Here is a 27,012-nt window from a genome sequence, read left to right on the forward strand (position 1 = left end):
AGAGAAAGAAACCTCTGGCAAGCTGTGTGGTTTAGCCAAGTAACTCACCCTCTCTGGTCCTCAGTTTCCCTGTTTGCCTACTTCCCATGTATGAGGTTCAAATCAGATTGTGCAATCCTGCAAACACTGTAGGAACAATAATCATTATGTAAGTGATCACTTCGTCAGCCCTTGCTCTATGCCAGGCACTGGACGAGGATTTTTTTTTTTTTTTTTTTTTTTTGAGACGGAGTCTTGCTCTGTCACCCAGGCTGGAGTGCAGTGGCCAGATCTCGGCTCACTGCAAGCTCCGCCTCCCGGGTTCACGCCATTCTCCTACCTCAGCCTCCCGAGTAGCTGGGACTACAGGCGCCCGCCACCTGAACGAGGATTCTTACAAGAGCTGCAAAATTAGTTTTAGCAGTACTGTTCCTGTTTTACATACGAGAAAATCTAGGCTCAGCGAGGTCAGATTCCAACCCAAATCACACATCTCCTGGCCTTCGTTTTCTTTCGGGAGACATGGCCTCCCTAATATCGCATAATTACTTTGTGAAGTTAAAGAGCGTTGGGTGGAAATTAGTGGGGCAGATTGGAGATGACGTGGGTGGGGTGGGAGGATTCCAGGAGGGTATGCGCCTGGCCGGACTGGAATGATTTTGCGGCAGGCCTGGGACTCCCTCAGGCCGACCTAGGCTTCCCAAGTCCCTCCTAGAGCCAAGGGCCCGGGATTCTCCGGCGGCTCGGGCGAGCGGGCGGGGCAGGAGGCGGGGCGGCAGCAGGAAGCGGCCCGAGCGGCGCTCGGAGCGGCCTGAGCCCAGCGGAGCCCTGCAGAGCCCGGCCGGCCTGCATGGGCTGCGGGGGGCTGCACCCCGACCCTTGGGGCGCGGCACGCCCCTGAATGCACCGTGGGGCGCAGGAGGTAGAGGCGCACGAGGCGGCGCAAGAGACGTTGGGAGGGTCCCGAGCCCCTCCGGGCAGGAACGCGGTCCTAGGCTAAGTGGGTTGCGGGGAAAGCGACGCGAGCTGGGTCCCCTGGTTCGCAGGACCTCGGACTGCCAGGGGGTAGGGCCTCCGCGCGCCCCTCCCTCTCCGGTTGGGCCCCGCCCCTCCTCCTCCTGAGCCAGGCTGGGGTCCTCCTCCTCCCGGACCTGGGACACAGCGTCGCGCGCTCCCCCCAGGGTGCCATGGCCTCCCGGCTCCTGCACCGGCTGCGGCACGCCTTGGCAGGCGACGGCCCCGGGGAGGCGGCGGCCACCCCAGAGGCCGAGCAGTTTCCGGAGAGCTCAGAGCTGGAGGACGACGACGCCGAGGGCCTGTCCTCCCGACTCAGCGGCACCCTCAGCTTCACCAGCGCCGAGGACGACGAGGACGACGAGGACGAGGACGAGGACGACGCGGAGGCTGGCCCTGACCCGCTGCCCCTCGGGGATGGGACGTCAGGAGAAGACGCAGGCGAGTGCAGGAGGACGGAGGCGGGAACCCTGGGGCTGGATTAGGCCTCCATCCCTGCTGCGTTCCCAGAGCATCCAGGGCGCTGAGTTGATCCAGCTGAAACTCCCACACTTCTTAAAGAGCCTGGGCCACCTCTTGGTTATGTGACCTTGAGAGAGTCTTAACCCCCCTCTGAGCCAAGTTTTCCCTTGTGTCAAGTGGGAGAACTCACTCTCATCTCAGAATTGGCTGCGGGCATTAAATGTACAGGGCCTGGGATCCGAATGGAAATGATGTATTAGCGATATTTTGAGGGTGGAGCTATTAATTTAGCCCCTACTGTCTGCCAGGCACGGTGTTTGGCTTCTCGGTGCCTCTCTGCCACTCAGTTTCCATTTCTGTAAAATGGGGGTAAATCCTGCCTCACATTAGGAGGATGAGTGAGGCCACGGCAGTGATTGATGTCGACCCTGGCCCTAGGCCCATTGATACGACTGGTCATGTGTCTGCAGAACGGAGCCCCCAACCTGATGGGCAGCGGGGCAGTCAGCTCCTGGCGCGGCAGCTGCAGGATTTCTGGAAGAAGTCCCGGAACACCCTGACACCCCAGCGGCTGCTCTTCGAAGTGACCAGCGCTAACGTTGTCAAGGACCCGCCCTCCAAGTACGTGGTGAGTGAGGGTCCAGAACCCCTGGGCTGTGAGTCTAGAAGTATTGCTACGAGCAAGTAGGGAAGACCCCAACTTCCTGAGGGGTCTATGCAGTTATAAATGGCTACCTCGTTTACAAATGGGGAAACTGAGGTCAGAAAGGGGATGTAACTTGAGCAAATCCTCACACAAATGACTTAGTTTCCTTGAGACTGAGTGACGTGGGGATTAAGGACCTTCCTCTTATCCTGGTTTTGAGACTGAGAGAACTGGTGTGTGCACTTCCCTACCCAGCCCATAAGGTTTTTGCAAATTGTAGCAAGATGTGAGATAGGGAGAGACAGATGTTATCTGGGTCAAACTTGAGATCCAAGTTGCATGAGCTGGTGGTTAAGGAAATAGGCTTTCAATCCAGACCAACCTTGACTTCCACTTATTTCCAGTTGTTTGACTCTGGGTGAGTTGTTTAATCTTGGTCATGTTCCGTTTCCTCACTATAGCAATGGGGAAAATTCAGAGGATTACAGCGGGAGTTAAATGAGACAGTGGACAGAAAGCCCTTAGCAGTGTGCCTGGCATTATGAAGTGCTCAATGAAATGGTAGCAATGTCATTATTATTTAACTTTGGGTTGCAAATGTTTGTCATCTGGGGCCTGCTGTGTCCTTATAACACACAGGTGAATCAGTTCTCAAGCACCCGACCCTGTACAGAATAGTCTTGTCCTAAGGGCTAGACTTAGGGAGTTGGTGGAGGTTAGGATGAAGAGCAGTGTTGGGGAGGACCTTGGAGTCCCTTGCTGTTTTCCTTGCTGTTGAGAGACTGACTTGGAGAATGAGGTCTGCTCCTTTAATGCCCGCAGCAACTTCTGCTCCAGTCCCTTTTCAGGCCAGGCCTGAAAGGCGACTGAGCTGGCCACTCCTGTCAGTGGCAGCTCTCCATCTCTCACTCTCCTCCTCTTCACCACCCTTCTCCACCTCTGACTCAGCAGGAGGGGGCCTGGAGCCCAGTCCCACATCTGGGCCTCTCCACCCTTTTCTGTTGCTGTTAGTAAGCAAGAGCCACACCCATGGGGTGACTACTCCAATTTCAGCAGGGACCAACTTCAATTATTGAGTCTTTAAAAAAAAATTTTTTTTTTTTTGAGACAGAGTCTCGCTCTGTCGCCCAGGCTGGAGTGCAGTGGCCAGATCTCAGCTCACTGCAAGCTCCGCCTCCCGGGTTCACGCCATTTTCCGGCCTCAGCCTCCCGAGTAGCTGGGACTACAGGCGCCCGCCACCTCGCTCGGCTAGTTTTTGCATTTTTTTTAGTAGAGACGGGGTTTCACCATGTTAGCCAGGATGGTCTTGATCTCCTGACCTCGTGATGCACCTGTCTCGGCCTCCCAAAGTGCTGAGATTACAGGCTTGAGCCACCACGCCCGGCCTAAAATTTTTTTTAAGACAGAGTCTCGTTCTGTCACTCAGGCTGGAGTGCAGTGGTGCAGTCATAACTCACTGCAACCTCCACCTGGGCTCAATTAAGCGATCCTCCCACCTCAGCCTCCCAAGTAGCTAGGACTACAGGTATGCACCACCACGTGTGGCCAGTGATGAAGTCTGAAGTGGCAAAGGTCTCAGAACTCTGGGGTGGACAAGGGTTCATACACAGGAAGGGGACACCAAGGAACAGCTCAGAGGCTGAGAGGAATGGGGGTGACTGTGGGTACCTGGATGGGAAGGGATGACAAGATAGAGCAGGATGGCCAAGTATGCCCTGGCCTGTGTCTGGAGAAGCAAGGCACCTCCTCTGTAAGATGGGGACTCTAATTCCCCACTTAACTTGGGGGGGTGAAGGGCACAGGCTTTGGAGTCAGATCAACCTGGGTTTAAATCCCAGCTGGGCTGTTTTCCACCTGTGTGACTTAGGGCACGTCTTTGAGCCCTTTGCCCCCTCTTTGAGCCTGCTTCCTCAGCTGTCAGAGATAAGGACACCTTCCCTGCAGTGCTGTTGTGATGATTAAATGAAATCATAGATGTAAAGAGTGCTTGGTACAGCAGGAGGCACAGGGTAAGTGCTTGGGTAATGGAACCAAGATCATTATCACCATCTGGCTGCACGTTACAAGGATCAATGAGATAATGGATACAAAATGTAAACTAGATGAACATAAAGGCTTATTATATAGACCAGTGTGTCCTGAAGAAAACTGGTGTCCTAAAGTGTGTCCTGCAGAAAACTGGTTCCCTGGAATGTTAATAGCTGTTTCTAAATAAAGGTTTTGCAGGCAATATGTTCTGAGAATGCAGTTAAATGAGAATACAGTAAGTGTCTTTATTGTTAAACTTTTTTTTTTTTTTGAGACGGAGTCTCACTCTGTCGCCCAGGCTGGAATGCAGTGGCCAGATCCCAGCTCACTGCAAGCTCCGCCTTCTGGGTTTACGCCATTCTCCTGCCTCAGCCTCCCGAGTAGCTGGGACTACAGGCGCCCGTCACCTCACCTGGCTAGTTTTTTGTATTTTTTTAGTAGAGACGGGGTTTCACCGTGTTAGCCAGGATGGTCTCGATCTCCTGACATTGTGATCCACCCGTCTCAGCCTCCCAAAGTGCTGGGATTACAGGCTTGAGCCACCACGCCCAGCCTATTGTTAAACTTTTTAATCCCTAATATTAATGTACACTGTGAATCTTCAAGAGGACAGAGTAGGCAAACCTAACTGACCAGGAGTGGCTACAGCGTTGTCAGTTCCACAGAACAAATGTGAGAGAAAGATCTGGATTTGCTGTTAGGGTGCCTTTAAAATCTAACACTTGTTAACTCTCCTTTTAAACCCGCTGGCTTGGAATTATCGGTTAATCCATATTCAGGTTCTCAGACCTGGGAGGCGGGGAGCTTAGTGGTCATCTTGCTCAGTGTTTTCCAAACCTCAGTCATTCCAGTACCTCCCTGGTTCTTGTCCTATCTAAAAGTGCCACTTGTACTCTTTTCTTCTTAACATTTTTCTTTAAATGAACCTATTTTTTTTTCTTTTTATTTGAGACAGAGTCTTGCTCTGTTGCCCAGGCGTGAGTGCGGTGGTGCAATCTCAGCTCACTGCAACCTCCGCCTCCTAGGTTCAAGCAATCCTTCCACCTCAGCTTCCTGAGCAGCTGGGATTACAGGTGCCCACCACCACGCCTGGCTAACTTTTGCATTTTTAGTAGAGATGGGGTTTCACTGTTGGCCAGACTGGTCTTGAACTCCTGACCTCAAGTGATCTGCCCGCTTCAGCCTCCCAAAGTGTTGGGATTACAGGTGTGAGCCACTGTGCCCGGCCGAACCTATTTTTTTTCTTAAAATAAATTTATTTACTGAGACGGAGTCTTGCTCTGTCGCCTAGGCTGGAGTGCAGTGGCACGATCGTAGCTCACTGCAGCCTCGAATTCCTGTGCTTACATTATCCAACTGCCTCAGCCACCTGAGTAGCTGGGACCACAAGTACCCAACTAATTGTTTTTCTTTTCTTTTTTGTTTTGTAGAGACAGGGTCTTGCCATGTTGCCCAGGCTGGTCTCGAACTCCTGGCCTTAAGCAGTCTCCTGCCTCAGCCTCCCAAAGTACTGGTATTATAAGTATGAGCCACTGTGCCCATCCTTTAAGTAAGTTTAAAAGACAACTTCATAGCACTACTGCATGTGGAAAGTCTCACTTGCCACAGAGAGAAGCTAGCCATAAAAATAAAAGTAGTGGGCCAGGCACGGTGGTTCACGCCTGTAATCCCAGCACTTTGGGAGGCTGAGGTGGGCAGATCACCTGAGGTCAGGAGTTTGAGACCAGCCTGGCCAACATGGTGAAACCCCGTCTCTACTAAAAATATAAAAATGAGCCAGGCGTGGTGGTGCATGCCTATAATCCCAGCTACTCGGGTGACTGAGGCAGGAGAACTGCTTGAACCCGGGAGGCAGAGGTTGCAGTGAGCAGAGATTGTGCCACTGCATGCCAGCCTGGGTGACAGGGTGAGACTAAATAAAGTAAGTAAGTAATAAGTAGTGAAAATGAAACATCATTAAATCTTGCCTAGATGCTGTTGCCTAAAGAAGGCCCTGACCTGAGATCCACTTTCTGGTTCTTTTCTAAAAATGGAGATGAGAAGTGTTAGAGAAGTAGGTTTTTTTTTTTTTTTTTTTTTTTTTTGAGGCAGAGTTTCACTCTTGTTGCCCAGGCTGGAGTGCCATGAGCGATCTCAGCTCACCGCAACCTCTGCCTCCCAGGTTCAAGCGATTCTTCTGCCTCAGCCTCCCAAGTAGCTGGGATTACAGGCATGTGCCACCACGCCCAGCTAATTTTGCATTTTTGTTGCATGTTGGTCAGGCTGGTCTCGAATTCTCGACCTCAGGTGATCCACCTGCCTTGGCCTCCCAAAGTGCTGAGATTATAGGTGTGTGCGTGAGCCACTGCAACTGGCCCAAGAAGTACTTTTTAAAAAACCAAACCGAGAGCTGGCCGGGCATGGTGGCTCACGCCTGTAATCCCAACACTCTGGGAGGCCAAGGCGGGCGGATCACAACAAGGTCAGGAGATCGAGACCATCCTGGCTAACACAGTGAAACCCCCCTGGCTAACACAGTGAAACCCCGTCGTTACCAAAAAATACAAAAAATTGTGGTGGGCACCTGTAGTCCCAGATACTCAGGAGGCTGAGGCAGGAGAATGGCATGAACCCAGGAGGCTGTAGCTTGCACTGAGCCGAGAGTGCGCCACTGCACTCCAGCACTCCAGCCTGGGCGACAGAGCAAGACTCCGTCTGAAAACAAAAACAAAAACAAAAAAAACAAAACTGAGAGCTTCTCAATTTGTAGTCAGAAAGATTAAAAACAATTAGGCTGGGTGTGATGCTCATGCCTGTAATCTCAGCACTTTGGGAAGCCAAGGTAGGAAGATTGCTCAAGGCCAGGAGTTCAAGGCTAGCCCTGGCAACATAGGGAGACCCCCCCCATCTCTACAAAAAAAAAAAAAATTATTTTTTAAATAGCTGGGTGTGGTGGTGCATGCCTATAGTCCTAGCTACTTGGGAGGCTGAGGCAGGAGGAATGCTTAAGCCCAGGAGGATGAAGCTGCAGTAAGCTATAATTGTACCACTGCACTTCAACCTGGCCAATGGAGTGAGACCCTGTCGGAAAAAAAAAAAAAATTAAAAGGGGAACCACCTCCTGATTCTGATGCAGTGATATTTACTCTAGTGCACACCACCTAAAAACCTCAGGTACCAATACTTGTACATGTCTCATTTTTGGACAAACACTGACTTCACCGAGCACTTCCTTCACTAGAAACAGAAGTGGACCCAGAGGTGATGGCCTTGCCTGAGGTCACACAGGGAAGGAGTAGCTGACCTTAGGTTAGAACTTGAGTCCTAGGCCAGTATACTTTTCACAGTTATGGCAATTGTGGCTATCTACAGACCTGTCCTCTGGGTCTAGTTTGGAAAATTCTGACCGGGGATGTGGAGGCCAGGTGTCCAAAGTGGAACAAGCTCCGTGCTGTTCCTAAAGGAGACCCAAGAGATTGGCCTGGGTTTCAGCTCTTGTCTGGTTTTCCAGCGGGGGCTGTCAGAAGAACTAACTGCTCTATGGGAAGGGAGTACAAAAAAAGGGGCAGCAGCCCCGGGCACTGAAGCTCATCTCTGTCTTTCTCTCTTCTTGCTGCCTTGGGCCTGGGTCATTTCAGACAAACCTCAGGTAAGATGGGACTGGGCTTCCCCGCCACTGTGGCAGCAGCTCCCGCCCTCCTGGGTGCTATCCCAGGGGTGAAAGGAAGAGGTGGGGAGGCACAGCTGGGAGTGTGGGGGATGGGGAGGGATGGGGAGGGAACGGGCCCATGGACAACTTGCATTTGCCCTGACACCCACCCTCCCTGCAGCTCTACACCCTCGCCGTGATAGGCCCAGGGCCGCCAGATTGCCAGCCAGCCCAGATCTCTCGCCGTTACTCGGACTTTGAGCGGCTGCACCGAAACCTGCAGCGGCAATTCCGGGGCCCAATGGCTGCCATCTCCTTCCCCCGTAAGCGGCTGCGCCGGAATTTTACTGCAGAGACCATTGCCCGCCGTAGCCGGGCCTTTGAGCAGTTTTTGGGTCACCTGCAGGCAGTGCCTGAGCTGCGCCATGCCCCAGACCTGCAGGACTTCTTCGTGCTGCCAGAGCTGCGGCGGGCACAGAGCCTCACCTGTACTGGCCTCTATCGTGAGGCTCTGGCACTCTGGGCCACTGCCTGGCAGCTGCAAGCCCAGCTGGGCACCCCCTCTGGCCCAGACCGCCCCCTGCTGACCCTGGCTGGGCTGGCCGTGTGCCACCAGGAGCTGGAAGACCCTGGGGAGGCCCGGGCATGCTGTGAGAAGGCCCTGCAGCTGCTTGGGGACAAGAGCCTCCACCCTTTGCTGGCACCCTTTCTGGAGGCCCATGTTCGACTCTCCTGGCGCCTGGGCCTGGACAAACGTCAATCAGAGGCTCGGCTCCAAGCCCTGCAGGAGGCAGGCCTTACCCCCACGCCACCCCCTAGTCTCAAAGAACTGCTCATCAAGGAGGTGCTGGACTAACCCTTGCCTAGGTTTAAGGCCACTGTGAGGAGAGAGGCTGCCCCAGAATGCAGGGGAAGGACCCAATGAGGACAGAATAGCTGGGAGCACCTAGAAGTTCCAAAAGAGAATGTGAAGCAGATCAAGGAAACTTCTGTTGAGCTGGGCTCAGGATGAGCTTTGGCTGAGGTTGCCCTGGTATAGTACAGGGAAGAAGTCTGACACAGCCTCTCCAGCTTATAAACAGCCAAGGGGCTGTGGCACAGGTCAGGGGCAATGTTCCCTTGTTGGTGGGCCCCCAAGCTGGCGAGGCCTCCTCTGAAGGCCAGGGACTCTGCCCTGGAGTCCTGGAGTTGAGGGATGAAGGCAAGGTCTGGCCCAGGGGAATTAAAGGCCAGCCACTCCAGTGGTATCAGTCTCTTTATTGGATGTGAGGGCCAAAAGGGACTGTAACTGCTGTCTCAGGAATGGGGATAGATGGGAGGTTCTTGAAGCCCCAGGCCAAGCTGGTACCTCTGGCTACAGCTTGCTCTCTGAGACCTGGGGCTTCACACGGATCACGCCCTCCTGGGCACAGGTCACAGCTAGGACTCCATCCTGACGCCACAGCCGCCCATGGACCAGCCCCCGAGAGCCACCTGTGGGTGAGGTGAAAGGTGAGGATGGCCTGCTTCAGAACAGCCAAATGCACTTCTTTTTTTCTGAAACAGAGTCTATGTTGCCCAGGCTGGTCTCAAGCTCCTGGGTTCAAGGGATCCTCCCACCTCAGCCTCCTGAGCAGCTGGGATTACAGGCTTAGCACAGCACCACGCCCGACCTCCAAGTGGACTTCTTGAAAAGGGTCTGGCCCAGGGCAGGGCTGCCCCACACAAGGGTGTGCTGAGTGTCATGGCTGCTCCAAATGCCCCTTCTTGATCTTATTATGGACCATCATTGAGGGGTAACTCCTCCCACAGGAACCCCACTTGATAGTTTAAAAGCACTTTCACACCTCTGCTCGCTTCCTCAAAAAGATCACGGAGGGAGGAGCTCTCAGAACAGTCTCCTTCAACTGCTTGGCCAAGCAGAACTGCTATCCCTCTGGCCACTCGTGTTAGGAAACCTATTGGCTCCCTGTATAATAAATCAAGCCAGATCCTCCAAGTGGTGATTCCTGAAAAATATCCCCACTACCACCACCAAGGGGAAGAAGGGGCTCAGCAGAGGAATTAAAGCCACGAGGTCTGGCCTCTTCCCTCCCCACCTGGAGATTCTTGCTCCCTTGCTGGCTTTGGGCCTGAGTCTGATGTTTATGAGGATGATGGCTGGTTTCCCTTACACATAGCAGAGCTCACTCAGTTCTCACAGTAGCCAAAGGAAGCAGTTATGTGTTGTGCAGTTTTCCAGACCAGGACTGAAATCCAGAGAGGGTCAGGAATTTGGTTCCATCATGAGGCCAAATCTGAACCCACATCCTCACTTCAAGGTTATCAATCTTGGATTGGGATGCTATTGGTACGTGAGAGTACCCCTTATCTGAGTATAACGAGTCCTTAAGTTTTTCCCTTGGTTTATCGAGCAAAGCCTTTCTTCATTTGAAATGTACTCCCTTGGAAAGGAGGTCAGGGTTCTGAAGCTAGACATTGATGAATGAGTCTTGTTTCTCTATCTCCCCTGCAAGGAATGTCCAAGCCGTGAGGCCCTTAGGGACCACTGAATGCTCCAACCCCAATCAGGTTAATCAGAGTCACTTAGAGAACTTAAACATACAGTTTCCTGGACCTTATCCAAGACCTACTGAGTCAGAATCTTGAGGGTGGAATCAGAATCTATTTTGAAAAGGCGTCCCCAAATGGCAGTCTGATGGGCTGCCGGGTTTGGATACCATTGCTGTAATGTAACCCTCTTTGTTTAGATGAGGAAACAGGCTCAGACGGAAGACACGATTTGCCTATTGTAATAAAAAGAATCTGAACTGGTTCTGGGACTAGAACTGGGTCCCTGGGAGAAGGTGAATCACATTCCCAGCACATTCTAGCAATTTAGAGCAGAGCAGGTGTCCCAGCCTCACCCTCTCATTTTGAAGATGAAGATGCGAAAGCCTAGGAGGGAAGGAAAGGAAGTGACCTGTGCAGTGCCACACAGGAAGTCAGGGGAAGTCAGCATCTGCCACCCAAGGTCAGTGCCCTTGTCCCACACGGCCCCACACTCACCAGCCCAGGGGCTCTCGCACTCATAGAGCATCCAGTGGTCAGCTCGGAAGGGGGTGTGGAACCACATGGAATGGTCCAATGAGACCATGAAGTGCACCTTGTGCTGCCACTGGTGAGGCAGCACTGCAGTGCCCAAGAAGGCATAGTCGGAGATATAGGCGGCCACGCAGCAGTGCATCTTCATGTCACCCTCGCCTGCAACAGGTCCCCATCAGCCCTGGGCTCCTGGGCTTTCCAGCTCAGGACCTGCAGGGAGGTAGGGAAAAAGGGACTCCCGTGCATGGGTGTGCAGACTGGTTGCTGCACAAGAGCACTTGGCCTACAGTGTGTATGTGTGACGGGGGATAAGTGAGATGGTGATATGGGGAGGGCAGGGGTGAGCAGGGACTGAAATTCACCCAAGTCTCCCACACTAGGCCCCAAAAGGGGTGTCATCTTCCAATTTGCACAAAGACACTTTACGGTTAGCAGCAAAGCTGGACAACAACCCCAGTGAGGTGCCTTGCCTTCCTCAGAAAGGCCTTGTGTTGGGATTATAGTCACCTCCACATTCTCCCCATGCAAAGGGCTGAGAGGCCCCAGGTGAGAAGCTAAGCCAACTTCCCCGTCATGCAGATAAGGAAACAGGCCCAGAGAAGGGAACTCATGTGCCCAAGGTCACACAGCAAATGAGTGGTACACCCCTTGGAGAGTGGTTTCCTCCCATCCCTGGGGTCATCTTACCAATATAGCCCCGGGCTCGCACCCAGAACATCTGTTTGGGCTCCATTCTCTGCAGCTGGCTCAGGGGGGATGGGTTTATTGGTTTGATCTCAATGGGGACCTCCTGAGCAGCAATTCGGTTGAGCGCCACTGGGTACCTCTTTTGGAGGTTAGGGTCCCTGAAAGTAAAGGGGAGAGGGATGGGGTGAGACCCAGGAAGAGAGGAAGTCACATCTGCATTGCCTCTTCTGACTCCCCTCATTCTTCCACAGGGAAGATATCCCCAAAGCTCCCCTCCCCTCGTGCCAGGCAAGATAGTGCAGTGTTTGAATCCCTTCTTTGCCACTTATGAGCCATGTGGTCTTGTGCTAATTAGTAATCTCTCTGAGTCTATTTTCCCATCTGCAAAGTGTGGATAATGATAGTAACCTACCTCATAACCAACACTGAAGTCAAGATCACGTATATCTAACCAACACATCATAGTAATAAGGCATACCCGATAATATGCCCTGTTCTAAGCATTGTACATACGATAGTATTCCTCACAACAACCCTGTGAGATAGGTACTATTACCCCCGTTTCATCAGTGAAATAAGCACAGAGTCCAAGTAGCTTGCTTAAAAACTGGAGAGACAGGATTTGGACTTAGGCAATCTGGGTCCACAGTACGATGATTTTCTGTTTTTTTAGAGACAGGGTTGTCTTCTCACCCAGGCTGGAGTACAGTGGCGCCATCAGCTCACTGCCGTCTCCAACTCCCAGGCTCAAGCCATCCTCTCGCCTTGGCCTCCCAAGTAGCTGGGACTAGAGGTGTACGCCACTATGCCTAGCTAATATTTTTATTTTTTCTCTTTTTTGAGATAGAGTCTAGTTTTGTCGCCCAGGCTTGAGTAAGGCAGTGCAATCTCAGCTCACTGCAACTTCCGCCTCCCAGGTTCAAGCGATTCTCCTGCCTCAGCCTCCCGAGTAGCTGGGATTACAGGCGCCTGCCACCACGCCCAGCTAATTTTTGTATTTTTAGTAAAGACGGGTTTCACTGTGTTGGCCAGGGTGGTCTCGAACTCCTGACCTCATGATCTGCCCGCTTCAGCCTCCCAAAGTGCTGGGATTATTTTTCCTTTTTTCATAGAGATGAGGTCTCCTTACATTGCCCAGGCTGGTCTCAAAATCCTGGACTTAAGTGATCCTCCTACCTCAGCCTCTCAAAGTGCTGGGATTACAGGAGTGAGCCGCTGTGCCCAGCCACTTCATTATTTTAAACACTCAAGAAACACTCTGCCTGACTTGGCCTGAGTTATGAGTTATGAAACCCTAGACAGTAGGGAACATTGTGTCCCCCCAAGGGGAGGAGCCCACTCCAAGGAATTCCCTTCAATACAGTGACAACCACCCACAGTGGTCTACAAAGGTACTGCCATTTTCACCCCTGTCCTCTGAAGTGCTGTCCGACAGAACCTTCTATGATGACGGAATGCCTCTCTGCACTGAACACTATGGTAGCCACTAGCCACATGTGACTATGGAGCACCTGAAATGTGACTAATGCAACTAAGGAACAGAACTGTTCATTCTATTGACTTTGTTTTTTTGTTTTTTTTTTTAGATGGAATCTCGCTCTGTTGCCTAGTCAGGAATGCAGTGACTCGATCTTGCTCACTGCAACCTCTGCCTCCTGGGTCCAAGCGATTCTCCTGCCTCAGCCTCCTGAGTAGCTGGGATTACAGGCGTGCGCAACCACGCCTGGCTAATTTGTGTGTGTGTATTTTTAATAGAGATGGGGTTTCACCATGTTGGCCAGGCTGGTCTCGAACTCCTGACCTTGGGCAACCCACCCGCCTTGGCCTCCCAAAGTGCTGGGATTGCAGGCATGAACCACTGTGCCCGGCCCTATTTAATTTTAATTAATGTAATATAGCCACAAGTGGCTACAGACTACCTTACTGAACAGTACAGATCTAAATTCAAGGTCCTTTAACAATGTCTTCCTCTCATTTCAGCAAACATGTGTCGAGTTGCAACCACACACCAGGCCCTGTGTTTTTTCTGTTAACAGTGATATAACTACAATTCACTGCCATTGTGCTAGTTAGTACTAGCACACTACGTGCCTTATCTCTTTTATTTCATTTAATCCTCACAGCAACCTTATAAGGTAGGAATATGATTAGCACCATTTTATAATTGAGAGTACTGGCTCAGAGTGGGAAAGCAACTTGTCCAAACTCACACAGCTAGTAGGGGCAAAATCTAGGATTGAATCCAGGACTTTCAGGTTCCCAAACCCACATCCATCCCATCATACTCTGCTGCCTCCCCAGTATCTAGCATGAGACAGAGACACTATCTCCTTATGATATAGCTAAGAAGTAGGGCAGAAATGAGCATTTCCTTTTTTTTTTTTTGAAATGGAGTCTCACTCTGTTGCCCAAGCTGGAGTGCAGTGGCTCGATCTCAGCTCACCGCAAGCTCCACCTCCCGGGTTCACGCCATTCTCCTGTCTCAGCCTCCCGAGTAGCTGGGACTACAAGCGCCCAGCACCTCGCCCGGCTAATTTTTTGTATTTTTTAGTAGAGATGGGGTTTCACTGTGTTAGCCAGGATGGTCTCAATCTCCTGACCTCGTGATCTGCCCGGCTCAGCCTCCCAAAGTGCTGGGATTACAGGCGCGAGCCACTGCGCCCAGCCAAGCATTCCCATTTTTTAGACGAAACTAGGGCACTGGGGAGTTGAGCACTGTCCCACAGCAGGTGAGCATTAACAGAGGCACAGTCCTGGCTAGAATCCATGTGTCTGTCCTGTGTCTGGCCAGACCCAGAGCTCTTTCCCCTGCACCAGCATTTTTCAAACGTTATTAGGTATGATCCAAACAAATATATTTTACCAGGTATTCAAAATATCTAACATGCTCCCTGGTGGTCTAATGGTTAGGGGAAAATACATATTTGTATTTTTGTATATACGTTTCATATACATAAAACATGCAGGTGGCTGACGCCTGTAATCCCAGCACTTTGGGAGGCCAAGGCAGGTGTATCACTTGAGGTCAGGAGTTTGAGACCAGCCTGGTCAACATAGCGAAACCTGGTCTCTACTAAAAAAATACAAAAATTAGGCAGGCATGGTGGTGTGTACCTGTAACCACAGCTACCTGGGGGGCTGACGCATGAATATCGCTTGAACCTGGGAGGCAGAGGTTGCAGTGAGCCGAGATCACGCCACTGCCCTCCAGTCTAGGCAACAGAGTGAGACTGTCTCAACACAAACAAACAAACAAACAAAAAAGATATGCACTAAGGCAAAAGGCAGTGACCAATCAAACACAGGCCATAGCTCTGCAGCTCTCTAGAGGACACTCACTCCTGGTGCACATTTAGTCCTAAGCTGCTGGACCAGGGGCCTGAGGGAAAAGAGGGAATCACTTAGGGGACTGGGGAGGTGGTATTTACCAAGTGGTTACAGAAGTATTTCAGTATATATATATACTTTTTTTCCGGGTATGGGGAAATTATGGCTCATGCCTATAATCCCAGCACTTTGGGAGGCCAAGGTGGGTGGATCACCTGAGATCAAGAGTTCGAGACCAGCCTGGCCAACATGGTGAAACGCCATCTCTACTAAAAATATAAAATTCCATCCTGGCTAACATGGTGAAACCCCGTCTCTACTAAAAATACAAAAAAAAAAAAAAATTAGCCAGGCATGGTGGCAGGTGCCTGTAGTCCCAGCTACTCGGGAGGCTGAGGCAAGAGAATGGCGTGAACCCAGGAGGCGGAGCTTGCAGTGAGCTGAGATGCGCCACTGCACTCCAGCCTGCGCAGCAGAGCGAGACTCCGTCTCAAAAAAAAAAAAAAAAAAAAAAGATACAAACTTAGCCGGGTGTGGTAGCAGGTACCTGTAATCCCAGCTACTTGGGAGGCTGAGGCGGGAGAATCGCTTGAGCCTGGGAGGCAGAGGCTGCAGTGAGCCAAGATGGTGTCACTGCACTCCAGCCTGGGCAACAAGAGCAAGACTCCGTCTCAAAAACCAACAAACATATAAACAACAACAAAACAACTATATGTATGTGTGTATATATGTATATATATTTGTGTATATGTATATATGTGTGTATACGTGTGTGTGTGTATATATGTATATATGTGTATATGTGTATATATATGTGTATATGTATATATGTGTGTATATGTGTATATATGTATGTATATGTATATGTGTATGTGTGCGTGTATGTGTGTATATATATATTTTTTCTTGAGACAGAATCTTGCTCTTATTGCCCAGGCTGGAGTGCAATAACATGATCTCGGCTCACTGCAGTCTCCACCTCCCAAGCTCAAGCGATCCTCAGCCTCCTGAGTAGCTGGGACTACAGACGCGTGCCCCCACGCCCGGATAATTTTTGTATTTTTTGTAGAGACAGGGTTTCACCATGTTGCCCAGGCTAGTCTTGAACTCCTGGGCTCAAGTGATCCTCCTGCTTGGGCTTCCCAAAGTGTTGTTATAAGTGTGAGCCCCTACACCCAGCCCCAGCTTTATTTTTAAATTAGAGATGGAGTCTTGCTGTTGGCCAGGCTAGTGTCCAACTCCTGGTCTCGAGCAATCCTCCTGCCTTGGCCTCCAAAAGTGCTGGGATTATAGGTATGCACCACCGCACCTGGCCAAGCCCTTCATTTTATACCATGGCCCAATACAGACACACACCAGGAACGCACACAACTAAACCTCAAGTTTCACAAAAGGATTCTTGCCCTAAATACATACATATTATTCACTCCAATATCTTCTTTTCCTTTTTTTTTTTTGAGATGGAGTCTCGCTCTGTCGCCCAGGCTGGAGTGCAGTGGCCGGATCTCGGCTCACTGCAAGCTCCACCTCCCGGGTTTACACCATTCTCCTGCCTCAGCCTCCCGAGTAGCTGGGACTACAGGCGCCTGCCACCTCGCCCGGCTAGTTTTTTTGTTTTTTTTAGTAGAGACGGGGTTTCACCGTGTTAGCCAGGATGGTCTCGATCTCCTGACCTCGTGATCTGCCCACCTTGGCCTCCCAAAGTGCTGGGACTACAGGCTTGAGCCACCGCGCCCGGCCTTTTTTTTTTTTTTTTTTTTATTTGAGACGGAGTCTCGTTCTGTTGCCCAGGCTGGAGTACAGTAGTGCAATCTCAGCTCACTGCAAGCTCCACCTCAAGGGTTCACGCCATTCTCCTGCCTCAGCCTCCCGAGTACCTGGGACTACAGGCACCCACCACCATGCCTGGCTAATTTTTGTCTTTTTAGTAGAGACGGGGTTTCACCTTGTTAGCCAGGATGGTCTTGATCTCCTGACCTTGTGATCCACCCGCCTTGGCCTCCCAAAGTGCTGGGATTATAGGCGTGAGCCACCACGCCCGGCCCCAGTATCTTCTTTTCTAATCTGTATTTTTTAAATGCTGGTCAAGACCCACTGAAGGATTCCATGACCCACAAATAGATAGGAGCTGCATTTTGAAAAGTCTGCCATGGAGCCTCCAGGTTTCTCACCTTAAATACTGGTCAATGAGGGTCTCACAGTCAAGCAGCTCTTCTGGTGGTGGCACAGTGGGCATGGAGAACTGGTGCTGCATGGGGCTGGGCTGGGCCTGCTGGAAGGAGGCCTGGCAGATGAAGATGGGCTTCCCATGTTGCACGGCCTTCACAGAGCGCACCGAGAAGCTCGACCCTGTTCGTGTCCGCTCCACTTGGTACAGTACTGGCACGTTTGGGTCCCCTGCAGTGGGCACAAGGGCACAGTGGGTCCACAGGCCCTGTCATCATGACAACACCTGACAGGCACTCTATTACTCATCTTCCATTCCATTTCATCTCGGTAACTACCCACTGAGGTCTGCTAAGGTCCAGGCACTAGGGATACAGAGAGACCACCAGGCCCTGTCATCGGGCTGCTCCCTGTGCAGGTGGAGCTTTTCTTTAACAGCACAAACTGCAGAGACATTGACAGATTCCTTGCATTCAAATCCTGGCTCTACCACTCACCAGCTGTGTGACCCTTCACTTCTCTGAGCAGTGTGCTCATTTGCAAACTGGGGATCATCACGGTGCTCATCGCTTACAGGATTTTAATGAAATGAGTCCATAGTTGTAAAGTGTTTAGCATAATATCTGGCACATAGTGAGGGCTCTATATGTGTTTGTTAAATAAAATTAACACTCCTTCCAGCCGGGCGTGGTGGCTCAAGCCTGTAATCCCAGCACTTTGGGAGGCCGAGACGGGCGGATCATGAGGTCAGAAGATCGAGACCATCCTGGCTGACACGGTGAAACCCCGTCTCTACTAAAAAATACAAAAAACTAGCCGGGCGAGGTAGCGGGCGCCTGTAGTCCCAGGTACTCGGGAGGCTGAGGCAGGAGAATGGTGTAAACCCGGGAGGTGGAGCTTGCAGTGAGCTGAGATCCGGCCACTGCACTCCAGCCTGGGCGACAGAGCAAGACTCTGTCTCAAAAAAAACAAAAAACAAAAAACAAAAAACTTCTTCCTTCTATCTTGCTCCATCTGTACCTGGGATCTTGTCATCAGTCCCAAACAATTATTCTAGATCAGGGAGCAGTAAATCTAGTCTCCAGCCTGTTTACTGTTTATTCTGTTGTTGTTTTCTTTTTTGAGAACAAACAAAGGCTATTTATTCAGAGCTTGTTCTTTTTTTTTTTTTTTTTTTTGAGATGCAGTCTTGCTCTGTTACCCAGGCTGGAGTGCAGTGGCATGATCTCGGCTCACTGCAACCTCCACCTCTCAGGTTCAAGTGATTCTCGTGCCTCAGCCTCCTGAGTGGCTGGGACTACAGGGGTGCACCACCACACCCAGCTAATTTTTTTTTTTTTAAGAGGCAGTCTCGCTGGGTCACCCAGGCTGAAGTATAGTCGTCATCTGGGCTCACTACAACCTCTGCCTCCCAGGTTCAAGCCATGCTCATGCCTCAGCCTCCTAAGTAGCTGGGACTACAGGCGTGTGCCACCACACCCAACTAATTTTTGTATTTTTAGTAGAGATGGGGGTTTCACTATGTTGCCCAGGCTGGTCTCGAACCCCTGACCTCAACTGATCCACCCACCTCAGCCTCCCAAAGTGCTGGGATTATAGGTATGAGCCACTGCGCCCAGCCAATCAGAGCTTGTTATAGCAGGAAGTCAACCACCATCACTTGCTTTTGGCAGAGACTTAGGGGCAGGAAAAGGAATGGGAACGCTCTGTAATGGAAAAAAAGGCTTCACGGAGGCTCTGATTGCAGGCTTTTGGCATGGGGAAGCTGTTGGTGGGCTAACTAGAAGCACGACATCTGGCTGGGCACGGTGGCTCACGCCTGTAATCCCAACACTTTGGGAGGCTGAGGCAGGCAGATCTTCTGAGGCCAGGAGTTCAAGACCAGCCTGGCCAACATGGCAAAACCCTGTCTCTACTAAAAATACAAAAAATTAGCCAGGCGTGGTGGCACACGCCTGTAATCCCAGCTACTCGGGAGGCTGCGGCAGGAGAATTGCTTGAAGGTGGGAGGTGGAGGCTGTAGCAGAACTGCTTGAACCTGGGAGGTGGCGGCTGCAGGGAGCCAAAATTGCGCCATTACACTCTAGCCTGGGCAACAAGAGTGAAACTCTGTCTCAAAAAAAAAGTCGGACATCCTATGTGATTGGTTAGGGGTACATATTTGGCTTTCTCTGGTTGGTCCTAAGTTGGAAGCAGGGGCAAAAATTAGGGTAGCTATCAGTTATTAATCAAGTCCTGGCTTTGGGGGCCAATTGCTACACTGGTCATTATTTGGCTTGCTGGACTGGTTGGTAAAGATAGTGGTCCGACTTCCTACAAGTCTGACTTGTGGACAGTAGACTGGCTTCCTGTGCTGGTTGCTGCTATTGTGCATCAGAGTTCTGTTTTTCTACATGGTCTAGCCACTGTTTGTTTGTATATTCAGTCTCTCCCAGGCAAGGTCAGTGTCAGTCACTTCACCCCTGATGTATACGGAAGCCATTTGGTCCTTCACTGTCAGGTGTCTCTGCTCCAAAGCAGAGTGGAAGAGCCTGGGCAACACAGGGAGACCCTGTGTCTACAAAAAATAAAAAATAAAAATTAGCTGGACATGGTGGCATGTGCCTATGGTCCCAGCCAATCAAGAGGCTGAGGCAGAAGGATCAGTTGAGGCCAGGAGATCAAGGCTGCAGTGAGCCATGACTGCGTCACTGTGCTCCAGCCTGGGTGACAGAGCAAGACCTTGTCTCAAAAACAGGAGCGGCCGCGCGCGGTGGCTCAAGCCTGTAATCCCAGCACTTTGGGAGGCCGAGATGGGCGGATCACGAGGTCAGGAGATCGAGACCATCCTGGCTAACAGGGTGAAACCCCGTCTCTACTAAAAAATACAAAAAACTAGCCGGGCGAGGGGCGAGGTGGCGGGCGCCTGTAGTCCCAGCCACTTGGGAGGCAGAGCTTGCAGTGAGCTGAGATCCAGCCTGGGCGACAGAGCGAGACTCCGTCTCAAAAAAAAAAAAAAAACAAGAGCACCACCACCAGAGTAGAAGGCACTGGCCAGGGATAAGGCAGCCAACAACAAGCAGGTGAGGGAAGATTTGGAGAGGAAGAGAACTTCCCTGGTTTCCCTGAAGTTCTCACTTTGTCTGAGTCAGGCCGGCCTTGGGGAACCCTGACATCTGGGCCATGAGACATCTTGGGGATGACTTTCAACCATCAGATGAAAGAAGCAGGTCTAGAGAAGTGTTGCTTCCTTCACTCTGATGCAAATGGGGAATCAACCGGGCCCCAGGGCTTAATCAACAGCAATAAACATCACTGTCTGAAGCCAACTGGCCTGCTCAGGTGTCTGTTATCAGGCACTGCCACCAGCAGCGCTTCTATCAGAGTAGGAGCTCCTCAAGGTTAAAGGCGTTTGAGGAGGGCTTACCAAGAGTCCAGACACCAGAGAGAGCTAATTGTGCAGTCTGCTTTCAGACACTGGGAAGGCAGTCTCCCCTCCCTATCACCAAACTTGGGGAGAAAAAACAAAAAAACCTCGAATCCAATCCTTGGTCTGCAGGTAAGCTAAAGTACAGATTCCTGAGGAGGATCACAGAACCTTCAGTTCTCTGGTCTGCCTTTCAGTGTGAATGAGTTCCAGCCCTATTCTTGAAAATTGTTATTGGAACACAGCAGGTAGGCCCCGAGGCTTACTGAAGGGAGTTAAAGATTATGGAGTGATGCAGGGTGCCAGACAGCATGGGACAGGAGAGTATGTTTCCTCACGTTGGTCTCACAATAACCATGTAGAGCCACTCTTACCCCCATTGTACCGATGAGGAAACTGTTGCCTTAAAATACAATTTTTTTGTAATAAAGTCATGCTCATTTGTTTACATATTGTCTATAGTTGCTTTCACTGGCAAAACCTAAAATGTTTACTATCTGGCCCTTCTAGAATGTTTGCTGATCTTGTTCAGAATTCTTTAAGCTCTAAATTTACCTCTGTAGAGAAAAACTAAAAACAAAACAAAAACCCAACTAATTAACATTAAAAATTAACGTTTTTAGAAAAATAACTGATATGATAAATGGCCAAGGACCAACCCTCCCCCTCCCCCATAACATCTTTTATTTAAAAATGTAATTGAAACATCTTTTTTTCTTTTTTTGAGATGGAGTCTCAATCTGTCGCCCAGGTGGGAGTGCAGTGGCGCAGTCTTGGCTCGCTGCAACCTCCACCCCCAAGGTTCAAGCGATTCTCCTTGCCTTAGCCTTCCGAGTAGCCGGGATCACAGGCTCGGGCCACCATGCTTGGCTAATTTTTTTTTTTTTTTTGAGACGGAGTCTTGCTCTGTCACCCAGGCTGGAGTGCAGTGGCCGGATCTCAGCTCACTGCAAGCTCCGCCTCCCAGGTTTACGCCATTCTCCTGCCTCAGCCTCCCGAGTAGCTGGGACTACAGGCGCCCGCCACCTCGCCCGGCTAGTTTTTTTTTTGTATTTTTTAGTAGAGACGGGGTTTCACCGTGTTAGCCGGGATCGTCTCTCGATCTCCTGGCCTCGTGATCCGCCCGTCTCGGCCTCCCAAAGTGCTGGGATTACAGGCTTGAGCCACCGCGCCCGGCCTAATTTTTTTTTTTTAATGGAGTCTTGCTCTGTCACCCAGGCTGCAGTACAGTGGCACGATCTCAGCTCACTGCAACCTCTACCTCCCGGGTTCAAGCGATTCTCCTGACTCAGCCTCCCAAGTAGCTGGGATTACAGGTGTGCGCCACCACGCCCGGCTAATTTTTGTTTTTGTGTTTTTGTTTTTTTTTTTTTTTTAGTAGAGATGGGGTTTCACCACATTGGCCAGGCTGGTCTCGAACTCTTGACCTCAGGTGATCCGCCCACCTTGGCCTCCCAAAGTCCTGGGATTACAGGTGTAAGCCACCATGCCCAGCCAAAAAACAGCATTGGTTGGCCGGGCGCGGTGGCTCACGCCTGTAATCCCAGCACTTTGGAAGGCCGAGGCGGGCGGATCACAAGGTCAGGAGATCGAGACCATGGTGAAACCCCGTCTCTACTAAAAATAGAAAAAAATTAGCCGGGCGCAGTGGCGGGCGCCTGTAGTCCCAGCTACTCGGGAGGCTGAGGCCGGAGAATGGCGTGAACCCGGGAGACGGAGCTTGCAGTGAGCCGAGATTGCGCCACTGCACTCCAGCCTGGGCGACAGAGCGAGACTCCGTCTCAAAAAAAAAAAAAAAAAAAACCAGCATTGGTTTTAATGTCCAATATAGCTGGCAGAGTCGCATCACAGATAAAAGCGCTCCCCTTTTTGCCTTGCAGCCAGGAAGCTCGGAACTAAACGTATGAAACTGCAACAGTATGGCTTAGCCAAATTTTGACATGATCGTTTCTCCCAAATCCCCTGTTACTACTGGCCTGATGTCCTTTGACTTTTAATAATCCCAGAATAGCTACCAATTATTTTAGCTATCTTGCAGTCTTTCAAGACACAGGCAGGGGCACAAATAATAATAATTATTATTATTTTGATGGAGACAGGTCTCACTCTGTCGCCCAGGCTGCAGTGCAGTAGCGTGATCTCAGCTTACTGCAACCTCCGCCTCCTGAGTTCAAGCAATTCTCCTACTTTAGCCTCCAGAGTGGCTGGGACTACAGGCGCATGCCGCCATGTCTGGCTAATTTTTTGTATTTTAGTAGAGACTGGGTTTCACCGTTTTGCTCAGGGTGGTCTCGAACTCCTGAGCTCAGGTGATCCACCCGCCTCGGCCTCCCAAAGTGCTAGGATTACAGGCATGAGCCACCACGCCCGGCCAAATTATTATTAATTTTGAAATGGTAGCCTGGACACGGCTCATTTCACGCTGCTCCTAGATGGAGAATTTCCAAGAAAGAGGATCTTTTCCCCAGAACCTGGGATGGGTACCCTGGCAGCTCTCCCATTGTTTAGAATTATCGCCCAAGAGTTTAAGAGAGAAGCAAAGAATCAGGAAAGAGTTTGGCACTCGAAGACACATAAACCAGGTTCACATCCTGGCTCTGCCTCCTTGGGCACTGTGGGAGCTGGTTCCAAACCTCTTCGGGTCCCAGTTTCTTTAGGTAAGAATGATGGCAGGAATGCCTGCCACCCATGTTTACTTATGAAGACTAAACAAGATAATGCACACAATTATGCTCTGTATTATACAAATTTTAATTATTCCCACAAGTTAATCATCAAAAACTAATATTTATGGAAAACTAGATTATGCCAAGCCCTGCACTAGATACTTTACTGGCAAAGACTCATAGCATTCTTCCATCACAGGATGAAGAGTCAGAGTTCAAGTAATGCCCCCACCTCCACAAAACAAAACAGCCAGGTATTTCACTAGGCTGGAAGGATTACAATATCAAAAGGCTGGTACTTACAACCAAATTAAAGAAACAAAGCACATATTTACTCCCAACTAGCATAAAGATAAGAACCTGGCTGAGCCCAAGGTTAGTATTCAAATACTTTATAGCAGTGACTGGGGGCCGAGAAGAGGGGGGCCAATCAATATACCTCAGGGATAAGGAGTAAGGGACACGGGACAGTATGAAAAAGTGTATTTACCATTACAGGGATAATTTTCATATTTATAAAATGAAGGGGGAACCCCACTGTTTTCTTAATACAAATCACATACTGTAAAGGTCCACAAACTTCTCAGCTGAGGATCTACACAGAACACATGGGGGCATCTGCTCTAGGGGTAAGAGGGAAGGAGAGAAAACAGGTTGTTTTTGTTTTTGTTTTTTAGCAGAGGTTTTGCTTTTATTTTCCTTTTATTTATTTTTCTGTAGAGACAAGGTCTCGATTTGTTGCCCCAGCTGGTCTTAAACCCCTGGGTTCCAACAATCCTTCACAATGGCACCCAAAGTGCGGGGATTATAGGCATGAGCCACCACACATAGCTTTTAAGTGACTTTATTTGACCCCAGAGCTATAAGAAGCTGTAGAGATCATTCCACTAAAATACCCCTGGTCCTACCCTTCTCCATTTTACAGCTGAAGTACACCAAGCTGTAGGGCGGGGAGCTAACCTCACAAGGCCGCATGGTAAATTATGGACAAAGCTGAAGCTAGGCCCTACATCTTTGGTTTGTTTTTATTGACCCGATGCTCAGTTGACAAAAGAAGCCTTAGATCCCTTGATTCTCAGGCTGGTGCTCTCTTCTCCAACCCAAGCTGCCCTACCTCCGCACCTCTAGCAGAGGTTACAGCACGCTGAGAACCTAGCACAGCGCTTGGCACCAGGAGCTATGTTAAGAATGGAAGAACAAAAGGCCCACAAGGAGCAGTTAAGCAACAAAGTCTTGTGTCATTATCAGCCAGACATCAGGTACCCAGTGAGTCCCAGCAAGTGTGAGGTCCAAGGCTCATTGTTAGCCCCAGACCTTGTTCCAGCCTAGACACTTAGGGTGGCTGTGTCCGCCATCCCTCCCCCTTGTCTTCCAGTCTCCCTCTCTTCCCTTTTGACCTCAGCCCTCAAGGCCAGAATGGCTGCTGGGCTACCAGGGCTGGGTTGGGGCAGGAAGTGGGGGGTTTACCTGCCCGAACAAAGTAGCAGTGCAGGGAGTGCACGTGGACGTCTTCACTCACAGACTTGGCTGCAGCCACCAGTGCCTGGCCCACGATCTGACCGCCAAACAGCCTCTTGGCCGGTACCCAGTAATGCCTTCCTCTGTAGGGAGACGGGGGAAAGAGGGAAAGACTTGGGAACTGGGCCAAATTCTACTACCCTCGCTGAGACTCTAGTGCATGATCTCTTCACCTTATTGGGGTTTAAGATCCTTTTGAGAATATGGTAAAAGCCATAGGTCCTTTCCCCAGGCAAATATCCTTATGCATAAAAATCTTCTGGGCCAGGCGCAGTGGCTTACGCCTGTAATCCCAGCACTTTGCGAGGCTGAGGCAGGTGGATCCTTTGAGATTAGGAGTTCAAGAGCAGCCTGGCCAACATGGTGAAACTCCGTCTCTACTAAAAATACAAAAATTAGCTGGACGTGGTGGCATGCACCTGTAATCCCAGCTACTCAGAAGGCTGAGGCAGGAGAATCACTTGAACCCAGGAAGCAGAGGTTGAGGTGAGCCAAGATCGCACCACTGCACTCCAGCCTGGGCGACAGAGCAAGACTCCATCTCAAAAAATAAAATTAAATAAATATATAAATGAATAAACAACAAGAGCCCTCAGACATCAAGTCTAACTCCTTCAGTGTACAGATGAGAAAACTGCAGCTTGGCCCCAGAGATGAAAATGCTTGCCCAGAATGTAGGCCCATTGGAAGCTGAATAATTAAGTCTCTAGCCTCCCACGTCCCAGCTGTTTGGCATTTTCTGTAACAATGAGTTACGAATAGCCCTCCATGACCTGGCAGGTGGCTCTCGCCTGTAATCAATCCCAGCACTCTGGGAAGCTGCCAGCACTCTGGGAAGCTGAGGTGGGAGGATCGCCTGAGCCCATGAGTTCAAAACCAGCATGGGCTCCAAAGTGGGGCCTCATGTGTACTAAAAATAAAAAGGTTAGTTGGATGTGGTGGCGAGTGCTTGTGGTCCCAGCTAAACGGGAGGCTGAGGCAGAAGGGTCACTTGGGCCCGGGAGGTCGAGGCTGCAGTGAGCCATGTTCGTGCCACTGCACTCCAGCCTGGACAACAGGGCCAGATCTTGTCTTCAAAAACAAAAATCAAATAGCCCTCCAAGAAGTTATTTATAATTCCTTAAGTGGAAGAAAGGGAGCTCAAAGTAGGATAACTTCCAGTAAAGCCAGGAGAAGCCTTGCTGCAGGGGCTGGAGGCGGTGGCTCACGCCTGTAATCCCAGCACTTTGGCAGAGATGGGCCGATCACAAGGCCAGAAGTTCGAGACCAGCCTGGCCAACATGGTGAAACCCCCGTCTCTACTAAAATAAATTAAAAAATTAGCTGGGCCGTGGCGCGCCTGTAATCCCAGCTAATCAGGAGGCTGAGGCAGGAGAAATGCTTGAACCCGGGAGGCGGAGGCTGCACTGAGCCGAAATCACACCACTGCACTCCAGCCTGGGCAACAGAGCAAGACTCCTGTCTCAAAGAAAGAAACCCTCGCTGCAGTCAAGAACTTCAGCAATGCTGGGAAGGAAACAAACATGCTTAGGCCTTAGGATAAGTAATGAGATACCAGACCCACCAAATGGTACTGGGGGCGGGATATTGTGAGAAGAAAAGGATACTGAAGACGCAAGGAGCTGCGGGGTCTGTTTTAACGTTGATCCATCAGCTGTGTGCCCTTGGGCAAATCACTGCCCTCTCTGTGCTAGCTCCCCTGTGAAGGCTTAGGGCAGGCTGCCGAGCAGGGTCTCTCAGGTCACCACTATATTTGCTCAGATCTCCAGGACTACCTAGAGATGGGGCTGCGCAGACCTCGCGGCAAGGAGAGGAAGGGAGGAAGCCAGAGCAGCGAGGACAGCTCTGTCGGGGGTGCGTTCTCTCCTAATTGTGACAGAGGGTGCATCCTACGCAGAGCCATCCTAGTTCCGGAGCCAGGGGCCCCGGGGGGCGGCAGTCAAGATCAAGAGTTTCTGCCCTAAAGAAGGGGATGCTGGGCAGGAGCTGCCGGCTACCTGAAGAGATCCTCGTCCAGCGGCTCGAGGTTGAGCACGGTCGTGACCAAGACGCTACGGAGGTCCCTAGGGGGATCGCCGCGGTCGCCACAGCCCTGCCCATCTTCTGGGGCCTGCGGGGACGACATCTAGCTCAAGGATGCCGGCCCTGAACACCCGCTCCGCGGAAGACGCGGAAACATACACTGAACCTGACGCTTCCGGTAGATTGCCCTAGTAACCGGAAGTCTCCTGCGGACCCCGGGAAGGCGGAACCTAGGTTATGATTGGTCAAGACTCCTGTCAGTCCGCTGGTGGCTGTAGCCCTTTTTCTCTAGCAATTGGAGACAATGAATGCCAATCTGCGAATCCTGTGTGTGACTGGATATGTCGCTGAGGGGGCGGAACCTCGAGACTGGATAATATGGACTGAGTGTCATTTCCC

The 27,012-nt window shown here is 50.8% G+C and overlaps 2 protein-coding genes across 9 annotated transcripts; one reads left to right on the forward strand and one right to left on the reverse strand.

The window, feature by feature from the left end:
• Nucleotides 1-311: 311 nt before the first annotated feature.
• SNX21 (sorting nexin family member 21) lies at nucleotides 312-13,248 on the forward strand. 6 transcript variants are annotated; one of them, XM_015148926.3, is made up of 5 exons: nucleotides 757-901; nucleotides 1,161-1,434; nucleotides 1,926-2,083; nucleotides 7,748-7,758; nucleotides 7,940-10,552. In XM_015148926.3, the coding sequence occupies exons 1-5, from the start codon at nucleotides 881-883 to the stop codon at nucleotides 7,956-7,958; spliced, it is 483 nt and encodes a 160-aa protein (XP_015004412.1). In that variant the 5' UTR covers nucleotides 757-880; the 3' UTR covers nucleotides 7,959-10,552. The 6 variants fall into 6 exon arrangements, with proteins under 6 accessions (XP_077808002.1, XP_015004412.1, XP_077808003.1 ...); XM_077951876.1 differs by lacking the exons at nucleotides 757-901; nucleotides 7,748-7,758 and adding an exon at nucleotides 312-446; XM_077951877.1 differs by lacking the exons at nucleotides 7,748-7,758; nucleotides 7,940-10,552 and adding an exon at nucleotides 13,095-13,248.
• Nucleotides 8,941-26,802, reverse strand: ACOT8 (acyl-CoA thioesterase 8). Of its 3 annotated transcripts, none has more exon segments than NM_001266088.1 (6): nucleotides 8,941-9,231; nucleotides 10,786-10,980; nucleotides 11,509-11,666; nucleotides 17,007-17,232; nucleotides 24,541-24,674; nucleotides 26,589-26,802. In NM_001266088.1, coding segments are annotated over 6 exon segments (960 nt in total). In that variant the 5' UTR covers nucleotides 26,717-26,802; the 3' UTR covers nucleotides 8,941-9,112.
• Between the last annotated feature and the right edge of the window lie 210 nt (nucleotides 26,803-27,012).

The sequence above is a fragment of the Macaca mulatta genome, chromosome 10, assembly GCF_049350105.2.
Source record: "Macaca mulatta isolate MMU2019108-1 chromosome 10, T2T-MMU8v2.0, whole genome shotgun sequence".
Lineage (NCBI taxonomy): Eukaryota > Metazoa > Chordata > Mammalia > Primates > Cercopithecidae > Macaca > Macaca mulatta.